At 44.0% G+C, this 25,495-nt stretch overlaps 1 protein-coding gene across 9 annotated transcripts in view; it reads left to right on the top strand.

Moving 5' to 3' along the window:
* Positions 1-25,495, top strand: part of PRKCE (protein kinase C epsilon) — a 545,410-nt gene that overhangs the window by 318,136 nt on the left and 201,779 nt on the right. For 7 of the 9 annotated variants that reach the window (XM_042246226.1, XM_060412211.1, XM_004005978.5 and 4 more), the window contains one exon: positions 23,743-23,902. In XM_042246226.1, the coding sequence (XP_042102160.1) occupies positions 23,743-23,902 (160 nt within the window). Of the gene's footprint in view, positions 1-16,354; positions 16,719-23,742; positions 23,903-25,495 lie in introns of those variants that run through there. The other 2 variants (XM_060412212.1, XM_060412215.1) reach the window with 2 other exon arrangements.

The raw sequence follows: 25,495 nt of genomic DNA, 5'->3' as shown, positions 1-25,495 counted from the left end.
TTGTAAATTACTCTCCAATCCTTCCTCAACTAATACTCAGACAACGGCTCTCACCTGTGTTCTCTAAACACGGTCACGTTGTCTGTGCTGTGCTGGTGGTGCTAGATTCGCCAGGGAGCTGACTGAAATTACAAGTTTGTAAGCATCGCTCAGTGGGACTGGGGAGTGGTTCAGGATTCTAGGGCTGTACCAGCTTCACAGGTCCCTCCAATAAGCATCCAGGTTTGGAGAACTACTCCTCTTTGTAACTTTAGCACAGGACTCTAGGGAGGAACCAGGTCATCTAGGAAACAGTTTCATGAAGACTGATCAGTAACTAATGTTTCCAGTCACAGTCATCTCTTTAGATATTGGGTTGGCTGGGACTTACTTTCGGATTTTTCCATAACCTCTTATGGAAAAACCCAAAAGAATGTTTTAGTCAACCAAATATGTCCCTCTGCCTTGCAAATCTTTGGGCTTCCATAAATCCTCCCTTACCCTGACTTCCTCGCTGAACCTGGGTGATATTTATGTGTATATGATCTCCACACTTGAGCCACACCTCCCGTGGGCCCAGAAGGGTAGATAGCCTTTTGGTCATGGGACGCCACCACCGCCGCCCCGCCCTGACTTTGATTTTAACCACGAGATTTGTGCTTTCTTGCCCTTAGGTTTAAAGGGCCAGGCTAGACCGTGCAGCACCTAACACAGTGGGGTGGGGGAGGCGGCTGAGGTAACACAACCCTGTGCTGGGGGCAGGTGCAGCCAAGGCCGAACACTTTGTGTAGTCTACAGCCTGCGTGACGGCACGCAGTGCGCTTGGCTCTCCTGCAGCCCATCCTCCACGTTTGTGCCAAGCTGAATCAAAGCACTACCTGAGTGGTTCTAAGACCTTAAAATTTGATAACCTCAGATGCCCCAGACTCTTCAAAGAAGCCCCAAATCCTAAAATGCCAGAGCTGAAGAGAACTTTAGAAACCAGCTAGTCCAATATTTCTGACATAGCAATAGGCAAGCTAAAGCCTAGAAAAGGAAAGAGACTCTATCAATGGCACACAGCTGGATGGTGGTGAGCAGAAGGAAGGACCTCAGTGCCCAGCCCACAGTGATTCTCCTCATTTCATGGCACCGTGCAGCTCCTGGGCCTTTGTAAGCACAGGCAAGTCATCACTGTTCTGTTCTGAGTTTGCAAGTGGCTCAACACACAGAAGCGCAGTCAAGGTTAAACCAATATAACACCCCTCCTTTTGCTGCACGTATTCTGAAGGAGTATAGGCTACAGCAGGATTTATTATAACACACCCCAAACCCCTTAAGGGTTCAGATTAAGGGTACATAAAACAACCTCTATTTTATATCAAAGTTGCTATGTTAAAATTTAGCCTTACCAAACAGTTGAATTAAGTACAATTATTAGCATTACCCAAGAAATTAAGTCACTCTTCAAAGGCACTCACCACAGGAGCACTTAATGTACATTTAAAATTGGGTTTGATTGATGGAAATTCCGCTGATGCACAGCTTTCCAGGAACATGACTGTTGTAGAAAAAGTAAGCACACTGAAAGTGCTTTGCTTAAGCCATGCCCCTCAACATGAAGGTTCTATTAGATAACCAGTTCCTGCTTCAAGGAGCTTATTAACTAACAGGGCAAAACACAGTAGCCAAATAAACCTGTAGATTTCAGGATGAGCATTTGTTTTACTTGGGAAGCTGAGTTCACCCTGAAAACTGGATAGGAAGATCAAGTCAGCTGCCTTTTTTTTTTTTTTTTTTTTTGACATCTCTGAGTGATGTTTGAGAGGATGAAATTCTCAAATAATTGAGGACTCCAAAATAACCCTCAGCCACCTCTTCTCAAACTTAAATATTTGCGTTCGGTTGCCTGGGAGAGACTCAGCTCTGATGCCTCTTTTTCCCCTTTGCCATGGGGTCCAACCTCATGTCTATTGGGTGATGTTGTTACAACACCTGGAAAAATCTCAGAAGCTGAAGGGACCTGAAAACACACAGCTATCCATGTAACATGGGAGAATGAGGCCAAGGCTAGTGAAATGACTCACCTGGGGTCACGTATATGTTTAGTGTCAGAACGAAGACTTTATTTTTTTATTATTTATTTTTACTTGGCTGTGCCAGGTCTTAGTCGTGGCATGCTGGAGCTCCAGTCTTTGTTGTGGCATGCCAACACTTGGTTGTGGCATGCAGGATCTAGTTTCTTGACCAGAGATCAAACCCGGGCCCCCTGCGTTTGGAGCATGGAGTCTTAGCCACTGGCCACCAGGAAAGTCCCCAGCACCAAGACTTTATCCTCCATCTGCCAGGCTTTCAGTTCAGGGCACTTTTCAATTAGGATGTAACATCTTCCCCTCTCCCTCCCTCCCCTGCCCTCTCTCTTCCTCTTGGAATACCTCCCTTCAATATCCAATTCTGAGTCATGGCCCCAAAACAAACATTGACCCCAAACGCTCATTCAGTGTCACTGGCAGCTGCTGAGTCACATGCCTCTGGCTTGATCAGTGCCATGTCCCCCTGGGCCTCTCCTGATTTTTACTGGCCCCACCACCTCCCCTTACTATCAGTGCTTCTTCACTCTGGCTGCACATTAGAATCCCCTGGTGGCTTTAAAGTGCCAGTGCCTGGGCCCCACCCGCAGAGATTATGAATCAGTTGTCTGGGGTAAGCTGTGAGCACCAGCAAATCTCAGGCCTCCCCGGGTGAGTCTGAGGGTACGTGTCATTCAGGATTATGTCTAGTTATTTTTGTGTACCTGCTGACCGTTATTTGCCAGCCGATGTGGGAACAGCATATTTAGGTAGGTGAATGGATTCCCCGTAGCTTTCTACTTTCCTAATAAGGCACAGAAGCTGTACCCCTCCTCCCTTGCAATCTTACCTAGTGCCTTTGCCTTTTTGGAAAAATGAAAGGGGACATATGGAAATGCCATTTTCTGTAACTTTTGGTTTGGGGAATAAAATAAATCTCTTGGTTGTGGAAATGCTCTCATCACCAGTTGCAGGTCAAGGAAAGGAATAACACAGGCTTCCTTTGGGCCAAGAAGCCCAGATCTGGTTCACCAGTGGTTCTCAGCTTTGATTCCCAGTTATGATCACCTGGGAAACTTAAAAAAATCCCCCGTGGAGTGCCAGTCCCCATTTAGATGGGAGTCTCTGAGGGTGGGGCCAAGGCCTCTCTGTGTTTTAAAGGTGAAGGGCCCCAGGGTCTCTCTCTGGAAGAATATAGGAAGAAGCTAATCACATGGACTTCCCTGTATCTCAGATGGTAAAGCATCTGGGTGTAATGCAGGAGACCCAGGTTCAATCTGTGGGTCAGGAAGATCCCCTGGCAAAGGAAGTGGCAACTCACTCCAATATTCTTGCCTGGAGAATTCCATGGACAGAGGAGCCTAGCGGGCTACAGTCCTTGGGGTCTCGAAGAGTTGGACTCACCTGAGCAACTAACAGACAGTCGTACATGAGGGCTTCTCCGAGGTCTTCAGCGCCCTCTCCTGGGGGTGAGCTGCATTGCCCACAGCCCCTCCTTCAGCTCCTGGAAGAGCAGGGCTCAGTCCTTGGCACAGTGGGTGTTCCACGGGCGGATGTGGAATTGCAGTGCCATTCTCCCTTTTGAATTTACATCCTTCACATGACCATTCACCCTCCATTTACTCATTGGCCAATCTCATCCCCAGTGTTAGTCACCTACTCACAGGAGATACTTCCATGCTGACCCAGTGGTTCTGCCCTTAAAACTTTCTATCAGAGCTCCAGGAGATGTGAAGGCTGCAGACTCCCTGGGAACGCTCCAAAGATAGCTTATGAGAACGCCTTGGCATTTTTTATTTGTGGACTTTTTGATGGCCATTCTGAGATATTACTTATAGGTGGAATAAAAAAAATAACACAAATGAACCTATATACAAAACAGAGACAGACTCAGACATAGAAACCAAACTTATGCTTACCAAAGGGGAGAGGGAAGGAGAAATTAGGAGGATGGATTTAAAAGATACAAACTACATCATGTAAGTAGACAACAAGGATTTACTCTACAGCACGGGGAATTATACTCAGTATCTTGTAGTTGCCTATAGTGGAATATAATCTGCCCCCTAAAATCACTATGCTGTATACCTGAAACTAACATTGTAAGTCAATAATACTTCAATTACAAAATCGCCTTGGGAGCCTCCCCCCCTGGAGCCACCTGAGGCTGTCTTGATGAAAGGATGGTTCAGAGCACTGATGGATTAAAGAAGTCTCTGTTGCTCCTCTTTTCTCTGGGGCTATTTCCTGTGTCTCAGTCCAGAATTCTCTGCTGATTCTGGTGACTCACAGAACCATAGATAGATTCAGGTAGTCTTTGATTCTTAAAGTGCCCTCTCCTGATGGCCCAGCAGCATCAGCGTCACCTGGGAGTTTGTTAGAAATGCATGGTCTCAGGTCTCAACCCAGAGCTCCTGAATAGAAACCCAGGTGGGGCCCAGAAACCTGTGCTTTAACAAACCTCCGAGAATTCTGAGGCAGGCTATAGCTTGAGAACCACTGGCCTAGTGGTTTTGTTTTATATTCACTGGTGTAGGAGTATTTGTGTGTCTATTTTATTTTGTCTACGGGTACATAATACCTAAACATGTACCTTTAGGCTATAACTAGAAAGGGCTGGACTTGGGCAAAATCATGAGCTTGGATGATGATCTTGTCAACTTTCTGAAACTTTTCAATGCTCCCTTCACTTTGAAGGGGGCCTCAGAGGGTCACAGGGTCTTCCTGCAGCCCCAGTGATTCTGGGCAGGGACGAAAACAATTCTTCAACTCACCCACACACATACTGTGATATTATTGAATAGAGTCTATATATCCAAATGAAATGAAGGCCAATGGTGTCCTTATCACTAAAAATTCAATACAGAGTCAAAAGAATTTAAATGTCGGTTGGAATATTTCTGAAGAAAAAAATAATTTTCTTATCAATATTGCATTTTCCATTTGTGGTTTACCATCAACTAAGCAAAGAACAAATAATGAAATGTAACTTGAGACTCGGAATATGATGGCAGTAACCCAGCATGGTGTTCTTCTTGCATCACTGTTCTGCAGGATTAAAAGACTAATTAAATTGGCCTATCTAATTTAAACACAAGCATGCATGAAAACTGGAAACATCTGTGGAGGGGGTCTATTAACTCAAGATGCTTGGCCAAAGACTTCTAGAAGAAAACAATGTATAGAATTCATTTCATTATTGTCAAAAAAAATGAAAAGAATGCAATTCTCATTTTAATGTGCTGTTATGAAAGGAATTGAGTTCAGTGGAAACAGTTACACATCAGGAAATGCAGGTACTTACTGTGCTATTGTGGGTCCTTTAGGGATTGTTAAATTGTCTAGAACCAGGGATGGATTTTATTTTATGAAAAGACATTTTAATCACCTTGTATGCAAAGGAAGAATTTACAAGGATTTTGAGCTATGAGCAGATGAATTGCAATGTGTTTAATACCACATTGCTTCTCTTGCCTGCTGTGGTTGATACCTCAGCATTTCATTCAATTAATGATAGTTTGAACTAGGCAGTAGAGGTATTGGAGGTGATGGTTGGGGAGATGAATTCAAGAGAAATCTTAAGAGCTTCTACTTCTAAAGTAGCTAGCAATGTAGTTGAGGGAACAATGAAAACACTACATCAAACACTCAAAGTGTGTAATTAAATGTTTAATGGATGAATATCAAATTGAATGGTAAAACCCCCAAGTCCTAAGATGCTGCTCTGGCAAGGAAGGTTTCATGGAAGATTTAGGTCTATAAGAGTGGGAAAGATTGAGATTAGAAGAGGGGAGAAAGCTCTGTCCTAGCAGGAGGGCTGATGAAATTAGAAGCTTGGGAGGAATAAGTGTGACTTCTGTGGGGGGCAGTCAGGAGATCCACCTGGTTCGCGTAGTCAGAGCAGGGAAGGCAGAGACAGAGAGGACCTGGTTTGTACTTGACCCCCCAGCTTTCTTTAGACTCGGGTTTGCAATCTGTTCTGCTCCCTTGAGGTCTCAGTTGTAAAGGCTGGTTAAATGCTTCAGGCAGATGTGCACTAAACCATCCTCAAGGCAGTTCTCCGTAGCTCTAGTAGCTGTTGACACAGGGCTGAAGCTTCCATAGATCTTTCCTAATTACTCCCCTCTGCCCCGCCACTTTTTTTATAAATTAAGGTATTGCATGGGTATGTGCTAAGTTGCTTCAGTCATGTCTGACTATTTGCGACCCCTTGGACTCTACCCTGCCAGTATCCTCTGTCCGTGGGATTTTCCAGGCAGAAATACTGGAGTGGGTTGCCATTATGTACAGTAAAATTTGCTTGTTCTAGTGTATAGTTTTGTGGGTTTTGACAAATACATAAGTCGGCTAACCTCTACTGTGATCAAAATATAGAACAGTTTCACCACCTTTCAAAGTTCTCACATTATCTTTCCATTTCATAGTGAAACTTTTTGCTCACCACCCTGCCCACCCCCCACCCCCCACCAGCACCTGGCAACCACTGATCCCTTTGCAGCACGTATAGTTCTGCCCTTTCTGGAATGTCATTTGGATGGAACATACAGTATTTAGCCTTTGGGGCTTGACTTTTTTTTCCTTTAGTGCGTTACGTTTGACATTCATTCATGTTGATGAGTGCATCAGTAATCCCTTCCTTTGCTGAATAGAATTCCACTGTCTGGATGTAAACCAATTTGTTTATTCGTCCCCCAGTCCAAGTACTTATGGATTATTTCCAGTTTTTGACGCTTACAGATAAAGCTGCTAAGATATTTGAATATAGGTTTTTGTGTGAGGATAAGTTTTCATTTCATTTGAGTAGATACCTGGGGATGGGACCGCTGGATCGTGCATGGTAAGCGTATATTTGGTTTTAGAAGAAACTGAAGTGTTTTCCGAAGTGGAGAAACTATTTTGTTTTCACACCAGTAATGAAAGTTCCAGTTAGTTTGCATCCTCAGCAGCTCTTGATATTTTCAAGTTTTATGTTATTGTTGTTGTTATTTTAATGTTTTGTCATTCTAACAGGAATATCATGGTTTCACTGTGGTTTTAATTTCCATTTTCCTAAAACTAATGTTCAGCATCTTTTCATGCATAATTACTATCCATATATCTTTTTCTGGTGAGCTGTCTTTCAAATATTTAGCTCATTTTAAAAAATTGGTTTGTTTCCTTATAAATGAGTTTTGAGAGTTCTATAAATTCTAAATATTAGTGCTTTACCAGCTATGTATTTTGCAAATATTTTCCCTCATTTTGTGTCTTATCTTTTAATTCTATTAACAATGTCTTTTAAATAGCAGTTATTAATCTTGATGTTCAATTTATCCATCTTTTATCAATTGTACTTTCAGTTGTAGCCAATAAAGCTCTAACTTCAAGGTCATGAAAACTTTCTCCAATGTTTAGGTTTCACATGTTTTTCTATTACCTATTCCGAGGTAATTTTTGTGCAAGATGCAAGGTATGAAGTGTGTAAGTCACTAAGTTGTATCCTACTCTTTGAGACTCCATGGACTATAGCCCACCAGACTCCTCTGTCCATGGAATTCTCTAGGCAAGAAAACTGGAGTGGGTAGCCATTCCCTTCTGCAGGGGATCTTCCCAACCCAGAGACCAAACTTGGGTCTCCTGCATTGCAGGCACATTCTTTACCATCTGAGCCACCTGGGAAGCCCCAAACTTATTTTTTGTGTATGGATATTCAATTTTTCCAGCATCACGTGTTGAAAAGACTATAATTTTTCCTTTGAATTGCCTTTCTCCCTTGTTGAAAATCAATTTTAGATATATAAGTGGGCTGATTTCTGGATTCTGTTCTGGTCCATTGATCTAGTTGTCTGTTTTTTTGTTGTAATGGTGAAAGTGATGGTCTTTCTAATTTTTTATACATCCTAAGACAGGCCCTAATTTATTTTGAAAAAATAAGTGTATCACTCTTAGTTGATTCAGGTAACGGATAATGTGGTCCAGACTGTTCTCAGAATTTGGTCCTGGATTAGCAACATTAGGATCACCTGTGAACTTGTTAGAAATGAAATTCTCAGCCCCTCTCCAAACTTGCTGAATTAGAAACCGGAAATGGGTCCAGCAGTGTATGTTTCATCAAGCCCTCCAGACATTTCTGGTGCAAGGTGGAGTTTGAGACTATGCAAAGGTGAAGACTTCAACATTTCGGTTGTTTAGAAGAAAATAGTGATGGAATTGTGTTAATGAACTTAATTTAGGGTCTTCTGTTTTCTAATTCAGATTTGATAAGAAACTGTGGCTATTTTCCGACTGACCATTGACTGGCTCTTATCTGAAAGAGAGAAGGACCTTTTTTCCATTTATTCTGGCCTTTAAAACATTTTTCTGAACTCCTTTGCCATCATACTCTAACATCATACTCCTCCCCTTGAGGAGTGAGAAACCATTTCTGATACCTAGAGAGCCTTCTCTGGTAGCTCAGCTGGTAAATAATCCACCTGCCATGCAGGAGACTCCTGTTCAATTCCTGAGTCAGAAAGATCCCCTGGAGAAGGGATAGGCTACCTACTCCAGTATTCATGGGCTTTCTAGGTGGCTCAGATGGTAAAGAATCCACCTGCAATATGGGAGACCTGGGTTCGATCCTTGAGTTGGGAAGATCCCCTGGAGGAGGGATAGCAACCTACTCCAGTATTCTTGTCTGGAGAATCCCCATGGACAGAGGAACCTGGCGGGCTACAGCCCATGGGATTGTAAAGAGTTGGACACAACTGAGTGACTAAGCACAGAGCGGATTTCAAGCAGAGCATCAATGTGAGAAAGAGCCAAGTCAGGAGTCTGATAGGTGTACAATTCAGGTTGATAGGTTGAGAATCAACCAGAAGTTCTAGTTAATGATTTACCACTGGGTAAATCCCTGCAGAAGGGAATTTCTGGGTCACTGTCACCCAGAAATCAAATGGCTATCCTCTTGAGCTGCAAATAAGGGGCAGGGGAGGATATTGTAAGAGCTTATAAGAAGCCCCAAGTGTCCCAAGTACCAGGAGAAAATTGTTGTCCTGTTCTACCCATTCAGCAGTAGATGCGATAAGAGCTCTCCTTTTCAGTAAATTATCTGGGCCAGGCTGCTCAGCAGCGAGGCCAGAGTAGCTCCAGAATAAAGGAAGGCTGCCTTGTCTCTTCAACACTGCAGTCTTTTTTTCTCAGGAAGGTGATTTGAAGGAGCCAAAGGTATAATGTTCTAGCATCATTTTAATCCTACTACCTTAAACACACACACTATTTTAGCTTCTCACTTCGAATTTTCTAGGTTTGGTCTGGGCCTTTGCTTACTGATCTCTTTGGAGACAGAGGATAATGTTTATTTTAAAAAAAACAGCAGCGTTAACTTTCATCTTTGTAGCTTCAGGAGTGAAGAGGGGACTGACCTGAAGAAGAGGAAAAAGTGACTTTTCCTTCAAGGCCCAGTGTTCCTGCCGACAACCACAAGCTGGCTTGGGGCAGGTTTAGGGAACACCTTGACCTAAAGCTTTCTTCCCTGCTTGGCTTGCGCAGATAGAAACTTTTTGTTCTGGGAGGTTGTGGCCTATGTGATGGATTTATCTGTTGCCGCATCGTACTTCGTGTCTCCTCCTGCCTTTCATGGTTCTGTAGGAAATGCCTGGAGGTGGTGCACACCAGCAAAGTGTGGGTTACGGTCGCATTTCTGCCTCTTCCCTGAGCTCCCCCCGCGTGTGTGCTGTGTGATGAGAGCGCCCCATCTCTATGAGTTTTCATCTTCTGCTGCTTTGCCAGACGTCTGGTTTCCAGAACAACTTTCAGAACTTCTCATCAAATGCTACATTCACGTGAAAGAAATGGGCCTCTCTCCTTCCAGTCTGCTATTAATTTTTTCACACAAGTTTTTTCATTTACAGCATTAGAGGAGCAAAGTTCAGTTTTTAGAAAATCTATAAACTACTTGTTAGAATAATAGAAACAGCATGCTTGAATTTCTTGAGTGTTTTTTTTTTTTTTTCCAGTTTCTATATAGGAAGAAAAGGGTAGAAAATGGTCATTTTGTGTTCTTTAACGTATGTAGTATGGTCGGGAAGCAGTGAACTTTGGAGGAAGACAATCCTTGTACAAAATCAGGTTCTACCACTTAGTAAGGTGTGTCCCTGGGTGAGTCACCTAGATTTATTTAGCCCCAGTTTCCTCATTTGCATAATGGGGAGAATAATACTGATCTTGTAGGCTCTCTTCAAGAAACAAAGATATGTTTTAATCACACACTGTATGATAAATGGTACCTATTATTTCTATTACTAGATTTGTTTACAAATGGAATTTGTCTCTTACTTTAGAATGTAAAATTTCCAAAATTTATCTCCTAACACCACTCTCCCTGCAGGTTCTACATGATTTTTTTCTACCTTCCCAATACAACCTCTAAAAAAGAATCTGAAATTCAGCCACACTAAACTCATAATGGCCCTCCCAGAGGATCTGTGTTTTAACAGGGCTTAAAGCCTCAAGCTTAAGATAAAAGCTGACACAGTGGAGCTCAAAGTAACAGGGATCATTTGCTTTTTAGGACGCCACTATGTCTGAATTCCCAGCTCTCAGGAGCCAGGTCAGCCTAACTCACTTTTTCATAGGCACTGGCATCCATGTGATCATGCTTTTAATATAACCAGTGTTTGTTTTCCTTTGTCCCTCTCCAGAGGAGGGATAAATGTATAATTCAGAGGCCTGGTACCTAGCACCCTGGAGGTGCTCAGTAAATATTGGCTAAGTGAATGAACAATTGTCACAGTGAAAACATTTTTCTTCCAATGTTTACCCTAAGTCTCTTCCTGCTTGGTTTATCAGTTACCTCCTGAATTATAGATATCTATTGCTGAGTAACAAATTATCATAAATTTATCAGCTTAAGACAATAAGAAAGAGTATTATCCCATACTGTTCTGTGGGTTAGGAATTCAGGAGCAGCTTTAGCTGGATGGTTCTAACCCATAGTCTCTCGTGAGGTTGCAGTCAGGATTGTTGGCTAGGGCTCTGGCTGACCAAAAAAGCTCAACTGGGGCTGGAGGATCCAGTTCCAAGATAGCTGACACTCAAGGCTCATGAGTCAGTGTTGACTGACAGAGGAGGTCTCTCCCAGTCAGTTTCCACCAAAATGGACCTCTGCACAAGGCTGCTTGTGTGCCAGGACACAGAAACTGGCTTTCCAAGAGAGCCAAGAGTGAGCAAGGTGGAAGCTGCAGTGTCTTTCATAACCTAGCTTAAGCAGTCCCCTTTGTCATTTCTGCAAAGTCTCTTTGGTTCCACGAGTCAGCAGGGCAACTCTAGTCATTGTAGGAGGGGCCTGCACAGAGGTGTGAGTGCCAGGAGGCACGGATCCCTGAGGGTCGTCTTGGAGATTGGCCACCACACCTCTCATGCAATCCTTTCTTTTTTTTCTCCCAGGAAATGAAGTTTCAAATCTTTCCTCTAGAAGCATTTCACTTGTCTTCCCTTGGACATCTCACACATGCTAGGGATAGCCAGTCTCACAAGCCCGGCTAAGATGTGGCAGAGGTGTGCTTTGGCTGGAGCAGTGCTCATCCACTACTCAGGATTCTTGAGACTCTTAAGACTGTGGTAGATCTTAACCTTAGCTTAACCTTTGTTGACTAGCCCTGTTAACGCTTAAACCAAGACCTCCTGAAAGGGCAGGCAGGTGACTACACTGTGTTCAGGGCCCAGATTTCCAGATTAGGAAAGTGTCCTCTTTTGTAAGTAAAGACATGGCTCTGGGCTGCCCTGAGGTCGTAAGGTCTAGGATGGGAGCTGGGTTTCTCAGAGAGAAATTGATTTATAGTAGCTGTAAGTATCAATACTTCTTCCCGAGAATGCTGGTGACCAAGAATGTATATCTGCAAGAAGCTTGCTGAGATTCAAGGCAGGGTCTGTGACTGGTAATATTTTCCCTCTGGACAGAGATAACTTACTCACTTGGGGAATTTGATCTCCTCTCGTACTTCGTTAACAGTAAGACCCAAGCTGACTGGGTCTCCCTTAAGCATCTGAGGCCTTAGAATATTTCCTTAGTCTCATTAAACTGAAAATTTAAAAACATTTCCCTTGCCCCTACCCCCATCTTTTTATTTTTGATGGTTTTAATTTTCTGTGTATAGGAGTTTCTAGATATGAGACTCCAAATTTAGCAGATGTCTCTGTTGTTTTGTAGGGCTATTAGAAGTACATTTTCCTTCTCACATAGTGGCTGTTCTTTCCACAACGTTCTCCTATCACTATGAATGACAAATTATGGAGAAACAGGAGTTTCCGAGGCCCTAAGATGCAATCCTGGGAATGCCATTGGTTTTTCCAGACTGCAGTGTCCCCTGTATTGAAAGAGATGCCAGCAGCAGGGGGTGGATCACACCGTGTGTGTGTGTGTGTGTGTGTGTGTGTGTGTGTGTGTGTGTGTGTGTGTGTGTGTAATCAGAGCCTGTGAGCCTTGAAGGGGCACAGGGCTGGATTCTGGCTTTGTTTTCAGTTATTAAAAGCATTATTGTTTTTGACCTCCTTATCCTTCTTTCTACATACAGAGTTGTGATCACTATCTCAGTGGAACATAAAACTTATCAGAAAAAGTTTAAGCAAGTTTTTGAAGCCAAGGGGAAGATATAAGTTCTATGGGCACTATGCTCTTGATTGTTGTTCACTCGCTAAGTCGTGTCTGACTCTGCAACCCCATGGACTGCAGAACACCAGGCTTCCCTGCCCTTCACTATATCCTGGAGTTTTCTCAAATTCATGTCCATTGAGTCAATGATGCCATCCAACCATCTTATCCTGCCCTCAATCTTTTGCAGCATGAGGGTTTTTCCAATGAGTTAGCTCTTTGCATCAGGTGGCCAAAGTATTGGAGCTTAAGCTTCAGCATCAGCCCTTTCAATGACTATTCAGAGTTGATTTTATTTAGGATTGATTGGTTTGATCTTGTGGCTTCCCAAGGCCTGATAGCCCTGATAGCTGTTTCTATAGGATGATCTAGGGGTTTTTTTTAACCTCTGGTAAGCTTCCTAAGGAAGGTCCATCCCCCTAATACCCTGCTCTGGAAACTAGCTGGGAAGGAGGGTAGAAGGAAGGTCAGTGTGGAGGAAGGGATGCAGAGAGTAAGACAAACTCATCTGCTGTCTGGGAAGGTGTGGGGTTCATTTGGCCAATCACCAGCCTGGACTTCATGACTTAGTAATCATCCTTACTTCTTTTTATCTTCTTTCACCAGCTCCTTTGTCTTAACAAATCTTTCATTGCCTGTTATTTTTTTTGCTTTTATCTTCTGACTCCCTGAAACTTGACTTCTTTCTCAGGTAGTCTGATAAAGACCCACCTGGCCATCTTTCTTAGAATCCTGCTCAGGACTTAAGATCTCTCTGGGAAAGGCTATGGTTTTTCTTTTTAATTTTAACTTTAAAGTATTAGCAACAGTATGGAACTACCTTAGCAAACAGAGGAGTTTGGGGAAAATAAACAGGTGAGTCTGTCGTGGTAATTTGGGTGACTGTGTTTTGAGGAGGTCTATGGAGGCTGGGAGGAGGTCTGCGGAGGCTGGAATGAGATGGTAAAGGGACCACTTGGTATTAAAGGGTGTGATTTCTAGCTCACTCTTCTTGAACCTTTCTGAATCCTGCCTGCCACTGACTGGATGTTGTGGAACAGCTAATAGCAACAGTACTGATGGATGTGGGTTTTTCAGTAAATAATCCCATAACCCTTTTGGCCTGCCTGCCTTGGCATTAAGAGGCCTGTATCTGGAAAGGGGGTTGCCACCCTTCACTCAGCATTGGCACTCCCCCACTTCATGCTGGGAATGGACAGACGTCCTGCTAAGACTTCTGCCACTGCTCCCCCACAGGCGTTTGTTAATAGAGCATTTTAGAAACACAAACCATGGACATGACATCATGGACATGAGGTCCTCAGGGCTCAGATGCCCAGTAATTCAGCAACAGCTCAGTTTCCTGTGATATGAATCACAGGACTGTCACTGGCACCAGCGAGGACTCTGGCCCCACCTTTGGCTGGTGCCCCACTTGGCTGATTTCCCGGGATGAGAAGGCTCTTTGAGCATTTAGCAGGTCTGCCTGAAGGGATTTTGCTCTGTGGTTTTTCTCCTGGCAAGCAGTGACTTTTCCTGGGTCCCAGAAGCATGTGGTAGTTCCAGTGTAACTCCAGTGTTTAATTGTGAATGGATGGAGGAGGGAGGGAATGAATAAATGCTGATAGGCAGGAAGCAAGGAGACTTCCTACTTAAGGATGATCATCGTTCTCCAGTGGTTCTCCATGTCCCCATGTACACCAGAGCCCGGGTGGTGGGACTGGGGGGCTGCCCCCCTTCTCCCTGAGGCGCCTTCCCTCAGTGACCGTCCAGTTGTCCTACCACCACTGTGTTTGACCTCAGTTCACCCTAATGCTACTCTCTCTACCCTGTCAAGTGTCCAAATGTTTCACTTTTTTTTTTTTTTCTAACAAAGCACAAACTAGCTTAAGCTTTAGTTTGATTAAGTGGACAAGAGCTTATGCCCTGCCATGAATACAGAATAGGTCATTCGGAAAGAAAAGATGAGAAAGAAGAACATGATTTGTAGTAAATTTGAGATGCTAATCTTGAAATGCCACCAGTGCTCTTCTGATTAGATTACGCAAAGAATAACACATGTGGACAATTCCAAACCTCTCCTCCTAGACGTTTCTGCTTCACATCGTGTGGCTCTCTGGGAAGACATAGATAGTTCAGGCTAATCTCTCTCGGGGAATTAATTGCTGTTTCCTCTTTTCCTGTTTTGAACAGAAATTTTCTTTAATGTATTGTGTGAGTACAACATGTAGAACATAGCCTTTGGTATCACATAAATATTTACTTAATCGTTAAAACTCACTGTCATGTAGCATTTATTTCAACTTGAAAATATTATAAGCTATTTTCCTCATGGAAAATAAATTGGAAAGGCACTGCTCCTTTGATTTTCAGTGCCTAGGTTTTTTTTCATTTTGTTTTGTTTCCGTTGGTCTTGCATTTTCACATTAAGTCCATAAAGTTAAGCCAGAGATTTATTGAGTAAACTCCTCAGATCCTGAGTGGGAAAAATTCCATCTAGTCTCTTCAGGGGCATTCCCCACCCCCAGTCATAACCACTGTTGTCTGGACAGTGACGGCAATTCCTTGCTTTGTTTGTGGAGACCCACCTATTAAGGATCAAATCCAAAATATCTGAGAAGAATAATTTAGAGAGTGGCTATGGACCATCCATTATGGCTAAGAGTCTGTGCCAAGAATACTACCTGGCATCCAATATCCACCTAATAAACATTTTTGAGAATGTGCAATTTTTAACCCTTTAGAAAGTCTCGATGTGTTTTTCTGTTTATGTTGTTTGAGGATATTTATCCTTTTCTCTTTCTCATTTTATATCAATATAAACTATAGACATGTTTCTTAGTTCTCTTTTTCTACATATTGTTTCTTGGTGGGACTTGGCGTGTCTGCTTTTTGAAGCCACTGCATTAAATTCCATTATGTGTGTGCCTGTGAATTAATCAGTCCCTTTTGACTTTCTAAGTGTCTAGTTGAAAGCAGGATGAGTGTGTGGAGAGGTGAATGGGCAGCAGCCAGCAAGAGACTTCCATACACAAAGTTGGGTACTAGGGACACAAGCTATTCTGCCCTCCTTGTAAAATATGGGTGGATGGGTCAGGGTGGGAATTCTTGAACTTGACACTCACTGTTAGCTATGTGACCTTGAACAAATTACTTAACCTCTTGAGCCCTTGGTTTCTTCATTTGTAAGCTGAGGATAGTAGCACCTCATGATGTTAGATGTAAGTTGCTTACAGTATCTTGTGTATATGTAATAATACCTCATGTATTTTTAATTGCGCTTTATGGATGTGTAACAGTATCTTACACATAAAGTAGCCCCTCGTGGATACAAAATACTTAGAATGGTGCTCACCACATGACAGGGGCCCATACATGGTAGCTGTTATTTTTCAGCTTCTGGATCATCCAAGAGTTGACAGTTATTTAGATAAAATTATCAGGATGTTTGAGTTGTTTTCTTTGCGTTGTGAAATAATCTGCCTTGAAAACTGGATTCACTCTTTGCTTGGCTTCCGAGACAAGCCTTCTGAGGACGTTCCCAGCCTTTTCTCAAACTGGTCACATTTCTTACTGGTCTTGTCCCAGAGCTGAGTCAGTGTTTTTACCCAGCCCAGTTTTCCCAGGACTACTCCACTCTGGAGGTGGAGTGTGCTCCTCTGAAGCCGCTGATGCATGGGGTGGGAGGAGATGGAGCCGACCCCCTTTCATTCACAGTGGCAGGGCTGAACTATCTGGAGGCAGTCGGACCTCAGCCAGGGGAGGTTTTGTAGTGGAGTGGATGAGAGTATTCCACTTTCCCTCAATCAGGAGATTGAGATGTCACATTGGCACCTGGGGCAGAGAACATGCCAGCCTAGTGTTTAGACAGAGCCATTGCATTGCTATTCCTGATGGATAAGAAAACAGACGCCTGAAGAGATTAAATGACTTGTTCTAGGTTATAACGCAAGTCTGAGGTAAAGGCAACATTTGTCCAGTCTCCCAGCACCTAGTTCAACCATGGTGGTAGAAAGAAGGAGGTGAGAAGAGATCAAGAAGACCATCCATGGCACACTTGCTTGTGGAGAAGACCCCTGCCCTATGTGCACTCAAAATCAAGAGTAAGTAATTAATTGAGAGATCGCCTGCAGTGAGGAATGACAGTGGTGCCCAGAGGTGGCCAGTCGGGCATATTGGTCCTTCTGACTGGTCCAGGCTCCAAGGTCAGGGGTCTTGGGCGAGCTGGAACTTTGGGCTTGGCAGTCCTTATTACACATGCCCTCGAAGGAAGTGCCAGCATATGGGGATTCATAACCATCAGCCTATTAGGAATTCCCTGCTAGATATTCTTTCACTGAGAGGCATTCAAAGAGCACTGAGTTTAAGGATGCCAGTTCAGTCCTGTCATTTGAGCCCGCTTTTTATGCAGGAAAACATGAGATGAGGTGAGGGAGGTGCTGATGAAGCAATGGGACCTTCAATAATCAGACAGACCCGAAGAGGTAGCAGAGGGTTTGGTGCCAGGGGCTGCCTCTCCCTGTGATTGTGAGTGTCCTTCTGGCCTAGACTGAGAAGTCTCAGCCCCAGGAAAAGGGGCCAGGTGAGGCTGATCAACAAAGCAAGAACTGTGAGGTGTGGGTTCTTTGTGCTTCTTCTGCCCCTTGCCTGCAGCCTGTCAGAGATTCTTCTGAGCTTTGGGCCTGTAAGATACTCATTGGTATAGAAGACCCTAGGAATTTGAGATTATAGGCAAATCAAAGCCAGCAGAAAACATTCTTGTTAGAGATTAAGGTTACCGAAGATCTCATAGCTGCTTCACAGGGTGTCTCCTTAGCTTCATGCCTTTGTGAATTCTCGTTGTTATATCCGGGCAGCCAAGACCTTCATTTACAATGAAAGTTTCACAAGAGTTATCCAACTTTGTGTTGGCCTCTCCCTGACTTGGGTCATCCCTTCTGCTGTGTGGTAGATGCAGCCATAAAGCAAAAGATATGTGTAGGCAGAAAGGAAAGGAAGGAAAGAAAGGAAAATCAGCACTGGTTTTGCCTTGTGGGCTGTGGCAAATGAGCCATCAGCCTAGGTGGGCGTGGCTGAGTACATCCAGTGAAGTGATGTCAAGAGCATGCTTCAGAGCAAGTCACAGATGTCGGGGCAAGTGGGGTGACCCAGCTCAGAACCACAGGTGACTGGGGAAGCTGATAAAATGTATCTTGTCTCTCCCGATCTCCAGGCCAACATCTGGTGCCCTTTCCTCCTCATTCATGCCGTGTAGTCCCCCACTCCTGCAAATGAGTGACCCTTCCATTGCCTAATGCTTTAGGTGGAAAGAACTGCTATTAAAAATCATGAAAGGACTTCTCTGGGAGTCTAGTTGTTAAGACTCCAAGCTTCCGATATAGGGGGTGTGGTTTGATCCCTGGTTGGGGAACTAAGATCCAGTATTCTGTGCGCTGCAGCCAAAAAGAAACAATGTGTTAAAAATACCATTAAAGAGCATTCAGTCAGTTCAGTTCAGTGGCTACCTCATGTCAGACTCTTTGCAACCCCATGAATTACAGCATGCCAGGCCTCCCTGCCCGTCACCAACTGCCAGAGTTCACTCAGACTCATGTCCATCGAGTTGGTGATGCCATCCAGACATCTCATCTTCTGTCATCCCCCTTTCCTCTGCCCCCAGCCTCAGAGTCTTTTCCAATGAGTCAACTCTTCGCATGAGGTGGCCAAAGTACTGGAGTTTCAGCTTTAGCATCATTCCTTCCAAAAAACACCCAGGACTGATCTCCTATAGAATGGACTGGTTGGATCTCCTTGCAGTCCAAGGGACTCTCAAGAGTCTTCTCCAACACCACAGTTCAAAAGCATCAATTCTTCAGAGCTCAGCAAGCATTAGAGAACATTTTTCAAATATACAAATACATAATCCCATCCTAGTTTAACACAATAATTCTTTTATGTTACCTTCAACCTGTAGATATGTTTTGTGTTTCTGTGCCTCCTGTTTTCAGTTTTAGATCATGTTTCCCCATGTTCCTACATAGTCTTCTCTCAACATTTTAAAATTGATATAGATGTAGTATAATTCATTAGACCATTCTACTAATGTGAGACTATCAAGTTACTTCTATTTGAAGGCTGATTAGACATGCCTTGGGGAACATGTATAAGTTATAAGTGTATAACTTTTAGTTTATGTTGAATTATTGACTTAGAGTTACTTACTAAGGAATTGCCTAATCAGAGGATATGAATCTCTTTGTGATGTTTGCCATGTACTGTAATATTGCTTCTGAAAATATGCAACATTGCCTCTAGCAGTGAATGAATAAATCAGTTTAATAGCAGCCTTCCAAACAGCTGATAATACCATTTTAAAACAAATTTATTTCTTTATTAGGCATTAAATGGTATGTCAATGATAGGTCAAGAGAGCTCTATATTTTAAGAATTCCTAGTAAGAATGAATATTTTATATTTTTCCTCCTATAAATTTTATATTTATTTCATTTATACACTTATCTATAGCTAAAGATTTACTGATATGTACACCTCCATGGTATGTTTGCCATTGAATTGGAAACTAATCAAATGGGAACAAACAAATCCAGGCCATAGAATGTTCCATAAGACAACATGCTATATTTTCCATAACTTTGTCATAAGAATGATATAAGTCAAGAAAATTGTTCTCTATTAGGAGATTAAAGAGACATGGCAAGCAGATAACTTCCTTGAGCTCTAACTAGCTCCTGGATTAAACATTTAAAAACAATAGCAATGATAAAGGACATTTAGGGGACAATTGGGTTTTCCAGGTGGCGCTAGTGGTAAAGAACACACCTGCCAATGCAGGAGATATGAGACATGGGTTCGATCCTTGGGTCTGGAAGACCCCCTGGAGGAGGGCATGGCAACCCACTCCAGTATTCTTGCCTGGAGAGTCCCATGGCCAGAGGAGCCTGGCAGCTTATGGTCCAGAGGGTTGCAAAGAGTTGGACACAACTGAAGCGACTTAGCACACACACGTACAGGGGACAATCAGGGAGATTTAAATATGAACTGTCTATTGGATAGTTATAGCAATGTTAAATTTCTTGACTTTGATATTGTGATTATGTCAGAGAATGTTTTTATTCTTAGGAGATAAACCCAGAAGTATTTAGGGGTGAAGCATTGCTTCAGACAGTTCAGAAAAACTAGATATCATATATTCATCTTATATAATAATATATTGCTATGAATATAACATAATTATGTCATAATATAATTATGTAATGACACTAATATCATGCTGTATTATATATGAATGTATAATGAATTATGCGTGATATTTGATATATATTGCTATTATATTGCACACATGCTTGTACACATATGCTTGCATTTATAGTCCATTCTTTCACTGTCACGCCACGCACCCTCTCTTACCCATACAGGTGTCTGTGCTCCTGCAGGCATGCGCCATGCATCAGCCCCTGCCCCATGGAAGCTGTATTTTAATAGAGACCCTTCACACCAGGGGAAATGCTGAAGGTGATCCATTTCTAGCAGTTTCTCTAGGCCCAACGAGGAGATTCTATGGGGCTGAGGAGCCCCGTGGCTCCCCTGTCCAGAGGTGTGTGGAAGGCAGGTGTTATCATCAGCCAGGAGTCCCATCCCCTTTCTCCTGCAGCCTCGTGTGCAAACCTCCTTGGAACACGAAGTTTATTTGCCTGTTCTTTCTGTTGCCTTTAGTCTCCCCACATATTGAACATAGAAGCTGACTTCAGGCCATGCACAGTGTGCTCTGGGGCAGGATAACAGAATGTTTTAGAGAAGTTAGATCAGACAGACCCCGCCTTAGCATGGGGTTATCCTTGGCTCTCCTTCTAACCTGCACCCAAGACCCTCCTATCCCCCCCCACCTCCCACCCCCTACAAATTTTATACAGCTTTTCTCACAGCATCAGTGCACCCCACAAACAGATTTTCGAAAGTAAGTGGGGTTTGGCAGAAACCAACATAATTCTGCAAAGCAATTATTCTTCAATTAAAGAATAAGTAAATTTTTAAAAAGCAAGTGAAGTTAAATTAACTGGCTGCTGCATTTATCTATTAAATCAGTTAAACACAGTTTAGAATGTCCAGTTTGGTTACTGTGGTCATTTCTATAAAAAGTTGAGAAATAAGGCCCTCAGGGACCCCTATAACCCCCCATATGGCAGCACTTCTTTGAGAAAACTGGATTAAACTCCTCACCATTTTGACTGAGAACACAATTTCCAGAATCAAGATGACTAGAAAATCTGAGGAATTTGTAAATCAAATTGCATTTTAAATGCATTAGAGTATACTGTTGATATACATTCCACGGTAACACCTTCTGTGAAAGAATTTGATGGATGCTTTTGTACAAAGAGAAGTCCCATCCCCTGGCCTGAGCTACCCCAAGGCTGAGTTTGGGGGGGGGGGGTTGGATTTTTTGTCAATCAGTTTTGTAGCAACTAAGCGCTATTGAAAATATTTGTTTTTTAAAATACCACATTTTTCCAGCTTATAAAAATAGAATTTTCTAAATATACTGGAAAGTATGAAGCAGAAATGAAAGTCACCTGTAATTTCACAACTGAGAGATGATTGTCGTATTTATGCATGCATGTGCCTATGTAGACATCTCTAGTTAGAAGCAGGACCTTTCCTTGTGAATTTGCTCTGCTGGGTCTTACCCCCTAGGTTGTAGAAAGTAGGTGGTGGTGTGGGCTTTCTATACCCAGAGGTAATTGGTGTCAGAGACTTTGTGAAACAATAGGCAACGGTTAAACAGGAAACCCCTGCAGGTTGTGGGGTATGAAGCAGGAGGCCCACAGGCAGAACCCCTTCTGGGTCATTAAGGGGCAGTCCTGAGGACACAGCCTGGGAGCCCAGCCAGCCGCCTCCAGGCAGCAGTTCTGCACACTTGGAGGCTGCTTCCCTCTCAAAGCACATGCTGGACGTTAGCTCCCCATTGTTCTTTTCCTCCTTCAGTTTGATGTTCTGTCCACCCCTACCCTCTCTGGACTGACAAGATGCTCTTGGATTAAACAGATGTTTGACTGACACGCATGACCACCACTGCAGAGAACCTTGTGTTCAGAGAGGTCCATGAGGGGCAAAGCTTATTCCCCTCAGGACTGACACTGTTAGGCTGGGGTGATGGGCACTGGCTGGTGCAAGAGGGCTGTGGGGGAGATGTAGCCTTCCCAGCGTATTGTTACCCACCTTCCAGGGGTAGGTGGAGAGAGGTGCTTGAGAGTGTCAAGAGCCTGGCAGGAGACCCATAGCCTGCCTTCTCTGTGCTAGGGGAAGCCTCAGGCAGCCCAGCTCTTCCCTAATGAGAGCCACCAGGTGAGAGCTTTGGAGACTTGCTGTAGGGAGAGTGGGCTGTCCCTCAGAGCAGCAGGTGGCCAGTGGAACAGGGACCTCTCTCTCCCTCTCTGGTATGGAATCTGGGCTCTACCACTGTGTGTATGTTAGTCACTCAGTAATGTCCGACTCTTTGCAACTCCACGAACTATAGCCTGCCAGGCTTCTCTGTCCATGGAATTCTCCAGGCAAGAACACTGGAGTGGATTGCCATTCCCCTCTCTAGGGCTCTACCACTAGATAGCTGTATTAACAGAAAAGGTTACTTGAACACTGCATTCTTCAGTTTGCAAATCCAAGAAATGGGGATAATAGCGGTACCCTTCAGCTGGGGTTGTGATGCTTCAGTGAGTTATCACACATAATGCATTTAGCATGGCACCTACCAGAGTGCATAGCTAAGGTGGCTCAGATGGTAAAGAATCTGCCTGCAGTGCGGGAAACCCAGGTTCAATCCCTGGGTCAGGAAGATCCCCTGGAGAAGGAAATAGCAACCCCCTCCAGTGTTCTTGCCTGGAGAATCCCATGAGCTAAGGAGGCTGGTGGGCTACAGTCTGTGGGGTCACAAAGAGTTGGACCCAAGTGAGCGACTAACACTTACCAGAGTGTAAGCCCTTGCCAGCCGTTAGCTAGCATTGTCACTGTGTTAGTCTGCTCAGGCTTTAACAGAATACCATAGACTACAGGCTTAGACAGCGGAAAGTTACTTTTCACAGTTCTGGAGGCTGAAAGGTTGAAATCAAGATCTTTGTGTTCTGGTGAGGATTTCTGCTTGGCTGGCTTACAACCCCTTTCTCATTGTATCCTCTCATCGCAGAGAGCAGGCGGGCTCAGGTCTTTTCCTTTTCTTATAAGAGCACTAATCCCATTATGCGGGTACACCCTCATGCCTACATTTAATCTTTATTACCTCCTAAAGGCCCCCCCCTCCAACTATCACACTGGGGATTAGGGCATTGATGTATGTATTGGGATGTGTGGTGGCACATTCAGCACTTACTGGTCTTTATTGTTTTTATTGTCCCTTTGCAGGGTGTTCTTAGGTTTGGGACAGTCTTTGAAAGGGAGGGAAGGAAGAAGTGGGAAGATCTTTCTGTCTCCAGTAGGTCTTAAAGCCCGTGGTGGTGGGTCTTGAACCTTTTAGAAACTATCTACTTTCACAGTGTTCTGTTTCCCTCTCCTTTTAACCTTTAGGGAAAGGCTCTTTTTTGCTTTACTCTAGGTAAGAGGGAAGAGGAAGAAAAGTCAAGTTTATTCAGCAGCTACTTCTCTGAGCTTGGCGTCTGGGTGGGGAGGGAAGTCACACCATTGGCTCCAAGCCACACCCCTTAGGGCCGTCACCATCATCCCCCTGACAGAGGACAAGGCCTGCAGAGGCTCCAGATGAGGAGCACAGGCAGTCCTAGGTCACTCCTCAGAAGTTTCCGTGAGATTTGAACCTGAGCCTCTGACCCCACACCCTCGCACCATGTAGCTGGTGTGGGGAGGAGTGAAGCGGCCACCCCTGGCGCAGGAGTGGGCTTGGGATGGATGCTGAGTGCAGCTGTTGTGGGAAAGTGCACAGTCTGGGCCTTGCAGTCACATGGTGCATACTCACTGGAGCTAAGTAGTGAGGCTCTTTAGACCCCTGAATCAGCAGCCACCAGTGGAGGCTGCCCCCCCACAACCTCCAGATCTCCCAGGCCGGAGTAACTTTCCCACAGAAGCTCATTTTCAAGGGATGCTAACCCAAACTGTATTTTCTTCTGTGCTCTTGTCCCTCCTCAGCCCCTAAAGACAATGAAGAGCGTGTGTTTCGGGAGCGCATGCGGCCCAGGAAGCGGCAAGGGGCTGTCAGGCGCAGGGTCCACCAGGTCAACGGCCACAAGTTCATGGCCACCTACCTTCGGCAGCCCACCTACTGTTCCCACTGCCGAGATTTTATCTGGTAAGGTCCTCTTTTCTGGAAACCTCTCAGTTAGACTTTTCGGCAGCAAGAGGTGGGGGGAATGGGTCAGGAGATTGGACACTTTATGTAAAAAATGCTCATGTGCTTTAATTCTTTGACTACAGAAGACTTTTCTGCAAGGCCGAGTGGTGCTTGGGGGGCTAGATGGGAAGAAGAAACTATGATTCCTGGTTCCTACATATGGAGATATGTAGGATCATATCATATCTCATATTTGAGGAGTTAAGATTTTATAACCAATGATGGCATTGTGGTTTGTGGGTGTTTTTTAAAAGAACTCTTAACTTTTAAAGAGGGAATCTGAATTATTTACCAACATAATGATGGATTTCTTAGATTTGTTTTAAAAAAATAACTGGAAGGAGGGGTGAGGGGCTAGGGGTAGAGATGAAACAAGGCTGGCCATGAACTTATCATTGTTGGAGCTACTCACAGATACCTGAGGGCCTACTATATTCATCTCTCTATTTTTTTATACATTTAAATGTTTGCATAGAAAGCTTAAAAATATTTCATTGCCAATATTTATAATACAAAGCAGTTCTTAGTAACTGTCACAACACTGGTGCTGATAGGATGCTGAGATTTCAGATAAGAGAGAAGCATTGGCTGGAGTACTCAGGGAAGGCTTCCTGGAGAAGGTGGCAATTCTCTTTTTATGATGACTAGGATTTTGATAGGCAGAAACAGGTAAGTAGTAGGCCTTTTTGGGAGGTGGAGAAAGACAAGGAATATTGGCCTTGGGGATTAGAAGGGAACTTTTGATGAATACCTACCTTGTGTCAGGGTTTCTCTTTGGCTCTGGAAATCTCTAAATCTTCCCAGCATCCTATGAGCTATGTATTATGAACACCATTCCACTAACAACAATACTGAGGCTCAGAAATGAGACCAGCCTATGGCCCTACAGCTAGGATGTGTCAGAGACCTGATTCCACCCTGGTGAGCACAACTAATAGCTCATGCTCAGCCTTCCTAGCCACCTCTCTTAGCTCTCTGGAACTGATGTGGAGTTCGCATGTTGGCAGTACCATGGAGGAGAGTGAGCAAGGCCATACTGCAGTATGAATGCAGAAGGGGAACATTCAAATTGCACTCTGAGGACCCCCTGGATTCCCATGGTGTCCAGGAACACCTCGTCTCATCCTTGTGGTGTTCTGGAACTAGTCACAGAGGTTGGCATGGACATCCAAGGTGACACAGTTTAGAGCAAAGTCAATCTGATTAAAGCAGAAATAACACCCAACTCCATCCACAGACACGTCTTATTCCTGGGACTGACAGCCGTCTGACCTGTATCTCTGTATTTTGGTCAAGAATTGGGGAACAGGTTCTGAAAGCTTAGCCCTAGAGATTCAGGTCTCCTCTAAGCCCATGGCCAGTATGACCAAACTCTGGGTTCCCTTAGCTGTAGCCCCAGTGACTGCTGGCTCCTCTCACTGGACTGGGCACTGCAAGGAGCTGACCAGTTGGTGGTGGTGTCCTGAGCACAGGGCTCAGGCCAGGCTGGCTGGATTGTTCTGTGTCCAGGCTGACCCTAAGCCTGCCCTAGGGGACCCATGCTGGTGATGG

The sequence above is a fragment of the Ovis aries genome, chromosome 3 (genome assembly GCF_016772045.2).
Source record: "Ovis aries strain OAR_USU_Benz2616 breed Rambouillet chromosome 3, ARS-UI_Ramb_v3.0, whole genome shotgun sequence".
NCBI classification, from domain to species: domain Eukaryota; kingdom Metazoa; phylum Chordata; class Mammalia; order Artiodactyla; family Bovidae; genus Ovis; species Ovis aries.
The sequence above is the reverse complement of the archived record's forward strand: the minus strand, read 5'-3'. Positions and strand labels throughout refer to the sequence as shown.